Source organism: Salvelinus sp. IW2-2015, unplaced genomic scaffold (genome assembly GCF_002910315.2).
Source record: "Salvelinus sp. IW2-2015 unplaced genomic scaffold, ASM291031v2 Un_scaffold10346, whole genome shotgun sequence".
Classification (NCBI taxonomy): domain Eukaryota; kingdom Metazoa; phylum Chordata; class Actinopteri; order Salmoniformes; family Salmonidae; genus Salvelinus; species Salvelinus sp. IW2-2015.
In genome coordinates this window covers 1-5,474 of record NW_019951604.1, presented here as the reverse complement: position 1 = coordinate 5,474, position 5,474 = coordinate 1, and the positions used below count along the sequence as shown (strand labels likewise).

At 43.7% G+C, this 5,474-nt stretch overlaps 1 protein-coding gene across 1 annotated transcript; it reads right to left on the bottom strand.

Annotated features, from left to right (window-relative positions):
- Positions 1–3,141: 3,141 nt before the first annotated feature.
- On the bottom strand, positions 3,142–5,198 carry LOC112079932 (zona pellucida sperm-binding protein 4-like). Its single transcript, XM_024145734.2, has 6 exons — positions 5,131–5,198; positions 4,725–4,849; positions 4,522–4,621; positions 4,176–4,298; positions 3,751–3,923; positions 3,142–3,270 (listed from the first exon to the last, which is right to left on the bottom strand). Exons 1-6 carry the CDS (start codon positions 5,177–5,179, stop codon positions 3,142–3,144), a joined length of 699 nt encoding a protein of 232 aa, XP_024001502.1. The 5' UTR covers positions 5,180–5,198.
- Positions 5,199–5,474: the final 276 nt, after the last annotated feature.

Sequence of the window (5,474 nt, the reverse complement as noted above, 5' to 3'; positions counted from 1 at the left end):
TTTTCCTGTTGCTCCTAGGCTGCTGGTAGAGTGCCAGTACACTCCTGGCTCTGTGGTGAGTGTTGGCTTCCTGGTCAAGACCCCCTCCCTGGGCCCCTCCATTCAGGCGCCAGGGCGTGTTGGGGGTCCAGCTCAGGATTGCCACAGGTACGCAGCTTTAGTTGCTCACACATCTCACTAATTTTGCTGCTGTCGTTTCTCCAACTCCACACTCCAGTGGTAGTGGTCGTCTTGCATGTAAACTTATAAAGGTTACTTTAGAGCATTTAACAGTATGCAATTTGCTTTGAACCGACAAAGCATTGTCAAGCACCTGGAAAGGATGAACATTATTATATTACACATTAAAGTAACACCCTTTCCCCACTTCCTCACTCCAGACATGCAGTACAGTAGCTCTCTACCCCCAAGTACCACCGGCCCTTGCAGATGCTCTTGGGTAAACACCCTTACAACCTTGAGGTGCGTCTGCTCCAACCCCACCTACGATAGACAAAGTGGTCCTCTGCCTGGTTACGAACAACGTCATGGTGCGGTCTCTGGCGTTGGTGTGGCGGATCTAAACCCCAGATCTCAGGGAACAGACTGAAGGTCATGTGGTATCCTAACTCTATAATGGGTACGCTGCAGGGTTTACCTTTGAACTTCTAGGCTCATACATGTCTGGTGTTCACAACAATAGTGAGCCTCACAAGTATTTTGGGGACAGTGAAAACTTTTTAATTAAAAAAAGAACGTTTTTGGTTCTGTAATCCAGCACCTTTGGTTTGTATGATACTCTATTGAGTGTTAACGTGTCAGAACTGTCAGATTGTAATTTTGAGGTAGTATTTTTCATCGAATCGGTGAAAGCCGTCTAGAGAAATTAGCAGCAACTGTGTTTTGCAGCTCGTAATTCCCCCCTTTTTTTTAGGAGATCGCATAAAGCATTGGGACAACTTCATTTATGTGTATTAATAGGTGAGTCAACAGGATAAGTATTTTCTCCGCAATAAGTTCCCTAAGTCACCCGAATGATTGAGATTTAAACTTGATTGGATGTTCTTTTGCGTGTTTGTTTTGGTGGTTCCAGAATTATATTGTGCCCAAGTAGAAATGGAATGATAACATATATTGTACTTGTCACTTTAATTGTAAATAAGAATAATAAGGTAATAACTTCTAAGTATTAATGTGGCCAATGCTACCATGGTTAGTGGGATATACGCATGTTGGGAATATTCTAATGAAGTCGTAGTGGAAAGTTAAGACAGCGGATAATGTTCAAATATCAATACCCGGACCATAAGAACATGCAAACTTCTTACACGATTGGAAATAAAGTGATTCAAAATGACACAAGTAGATTATTTACCAATGTCTATTTCTCTAGTTGGGGCACAAAATAATCTGGAAACGCTAACCAAACAAAACGAGACAAATGCATCACACAACAAGTTTTAGAAGTGACCATGCCTTGAATGTAATAACATCTGGGGATGCCTAGGAATATGGGATGTAATACCTAAACTGTTGACTACTTAATAAACAAGTTGAATTCTCGTCGTCGTCACCCCCCAGCCCATCTTTAGGGACAATGTTACAAAACAGTGTCTGTAATAATTTCTAAACGTTTCATCCTATCTACGAAAAGTATTAATGAAAAATACCCTAAAATGAAAGCTGACAGTCTTCACTTAAACCTCAGTCATTAGAGATCGTATTGCATTTCAGAACAACAAATGTCACGGTCCTTTGTAAAGTCACTTAAGTTGTCGGGCTGCTCTAAGTACATGTAGATTTAGAGAGTAATTATTATTTATAGTTGATTTAAAGTTTACAAACTGCACATATGATGTCAGTTTGGCAGAGAACCATCCACATGGAGGAGAAGAGGGAGACATCTTTCAGACAGAGGGCTTTCTTGTTGCGGATGAATAACCACATTCTGGCCTCTGTAGTGCTGTCCTATACCATCTGGGACCCGGACTCTCAGAAGTCTCCCCCATTCTCCCACCGCCCACCATCCTACCAGCACAGTGCCAAAGACTACGACGGTTCATCCATCTCCACTTTCCAGTTCCTCACCTCTGGACAGAGCTCAGCACATTGGAGGACCATGAAAGACGGTGAGGGCTGCCCCCTGCCACTAGACCCTTTAACTTGGAGCCAATGGCTTGTCTTAAGTTTAAAAAGTAAGCCATCTTCCCCTCGTCTTTTTTATTTTTTCTTTTTTGCTCAATTCTCAGTGGATCCTGGCGAGTAATGGCATACGACCCTGGCTTCCCACCACCTTCATATCCACCTATCCCTAGCGAGCCTTTAGTTGACTATATATCTATCAAATGGTCAATATGGAAACAACATGAGTTGTTGAGTTCCTTAGGCCAGAAGGCGCCGAAAAACAGAGGCCAGTTAAAGATGCAGACACCTGGTCTGTAGGTGTGGCTGACTTGCTTTTATCTGACCCTCGATACCCTTTTCCTCTGTTTCTCGCTCTCACTCCTTCCCCTCAGATCTACTTCATGTGTTCTAACCTGACAGTGTGATTCGCCGTCTGGAAACAGGCGCAGCCTGTGTGTGGATGGATTGCTTTGGCCAGTGACTGTAAGGAACCGCACGGACACAATGTTCAGCCGCTATGGATACGGCAGAGGCCTAGCGTCAAAAGTAGTGCACTATATAGGGAGCTAGGGTAACCATTTGGGATGCATACATAACTCACAGAATTTATTTTATGTAAAAAATTATTATTTAATTCCAGAAATGGAGCAAAAGGCTGACGTGTGGTTGCTCACACAGCAAAAAAAATTATGGTTTTGTAAATTAAGGCCTACTTGAATTATTTAAGAGGACTAATGCATTTCCTGCCTCTGTTCCACAGAGAAAAGATGGACAGAAGCAATAGGTCATGGTAAGATTAACTGTAGGATTTTTCTCTTTGTCAGTGGACAGATTCAACCAGCAGGTAGGGAGGTCACAACTCAGATTACAGAATTAGTTAGATACTTCATACATTCCTGCACTGAAAAAATATAAACTCTATTCCTATGGAAAACGTCACTCAATAAGATAATAATGCATTGAATTATTATTATTGTTCTCGTTTGATCAGAATGTGTTTTTCTTTGCCAGGTAACAGCGAAACGTGAAATTAACAGCCTATAAACACCAGTGGGGGTTTAGAACTGACCTGATAGGAGAGTCTCTGGTGATGGTCCCATAGTTGAGGGTGATGGACTGGACCGTGTTGATGATCTCCACCATGTAGATTACTGTTTGGCCTACCTCCTGTTAGAACATTAGGGTTCAGTTCAGTAGGGAGAAAACATTTTCAAACTGAACTTGTCCAATTACAAACAGATTGATGTTGTCCACTGCAAAACATTATGCTACATGAACCCTACCCAGATGTCATTCACTGCCTGACTTTACGAAGTAGAACTGTTAAAAGAAAACAATTCACCCATTTTTTTTTAAATTTTATATCTGAGCCATGTTCCATGGGTCACTTCATGTTTTCATGCGCATCTGCATTCTTAATCAGAAACATTTTGTGACTGTATCAACTGTAGACTAATGAAACAAATACCAAAAGATAGTTTGACTGAAKGTTCCTTTAAGCCCAGCGCCCTCCAGAGCACAAATTGATTCAGACATTTTGGAGAGCAATGTTAACGAAGTGCAGCCATTCAGTAACCCATGAGGCTGAATGGAGTCCCAACCACTGCTAATCAAAACTGTACAAGAAGATAATTAAGGGCCACTCACGTATCTGTGGGCCCCGCAGCCACCCAGTGGGATCTTGAACAGGGCGTAGTCTGGAGTCACCCTCTGAGGGGCGCAGGTGGGGTGGCCAGCGGCAGTGAGCAAGGCGGGGGACAGAGGGGGGTCCGTGAGGGAGGCGGGCACCSTAAAGACAAAGTGGCGGTCCAATGTGCATTCTGGGAAAGGACATGTATACACTCTGGGTTAGCTAAAGGTTATATAAAGGTCATGGATCTAGAGTGGCATTCCCCAAGGTTTTGACTGATATTGGGACCCTATATATCTCAGACAAYTAAGATTCATTGYAAGGGTGAATCTTAATTGTATTTTCTTGATTCCTCGTGTCCTCTTCCTGCTTTCTAGATGATCAGGAGCGGACAAAAGAATCAAGAAAATACAAATTGTGATTMATTTGGGGTTATACTTACCATCCATGGAGTAGTAGCAGGCAGAGGGCTTGGTGCTGTAGCAGCAGCCCAGAGAGAGACACTCTGCCTGGGATAGAGGGCGGCGGCCGCAGGGGAGGCGCTGGTCACTGGGAAGGTTACACTCTACAGGGGATACACAGGAAATGTCAATGGACAGGAGTGACCAGTAATCTGAATGAGCTGGATATAAAATCCTACATWTCCCCTTAYTTCCATTCAGACAACACAGGACAGGTAAGGCTCAATGCTCGCTCACCATTAAAAACAAATGAAGCAATTTTAAAAAGATTGACGTTTCAGCCATTAAAGCATTCATCAGAACGAGGATAACCTGTTATGTTTCTACCTTGATGAGAAACTGGTATGGAAACTGGACAGGACAACTGGGCCTTTCCTTTTTGTCCGTTCAACGTGGAGTAAATCACATCTATGCGGTGCTCTTTACCCTGTTAGGAACAAAGATCGGAGTCAGTTTAGCCTTTTAGACCATAATGAAWGAGATTACATGGACAGGCAGGACCTGATCCTTGATCAGCACATAAAACACACCTGGACAGTCATGTGACAGGAGTTGAAGCGGAGGTTCAGGGTGATCATGCCATCCTTTCCCTTGCTTGCCACATACCCACAATGCTTTGGGGCATCCTTCAGGCTCATCTCATTCCCTTCGATGTCTGAGAATGATTTGTAGCCATTATTGCACAATCACTAAGACATTTTGAAAATAAATGCCCATATTTTGTTTAACAAAGCCATTATTTACATTTAAGACCAAACTGCAGTTCTGGTGAAACATCGTATGGTACCACACAAACCAACACATTTTCCCCAAACCCTAATAAACTGAAAAAAAAGCTTAGGTCCTCAACCATGTTAGAATTCAACTCATGCAGGGATGATGACAACCATATGCACCTGAAACATACACCATCCCCCAACAGACACACTTACTTACCCTTGACAACGATTCCAGATATGGGACCTGGGGGAAGCTCCACCCTCATGTGGCGAGAGAGCAGAAGACGTGTGCTTGGGGGGAGTGGGAGGCCTGCTGTGGGTCATTGGTGGGAGGGGTGGTGGTAGGGTGTGGGGTGGTGGGGTCACAGTTGACGGGCAATGGAGCTCCAGAGTTCTGTATTGCCCCAGGACTGTGTCCCAAAAACTTCAGGGGGAGGGAGGGCTGGTGTGGGTTGAGGCCTGGATGAAAAAAAGAGGGAGGAAACGTTGGGTTTAACAGCCCAAACAACAACTTCCACTTCAATGGGCCACATCAAAATAGCAAACTGTGAGGTCCATTTT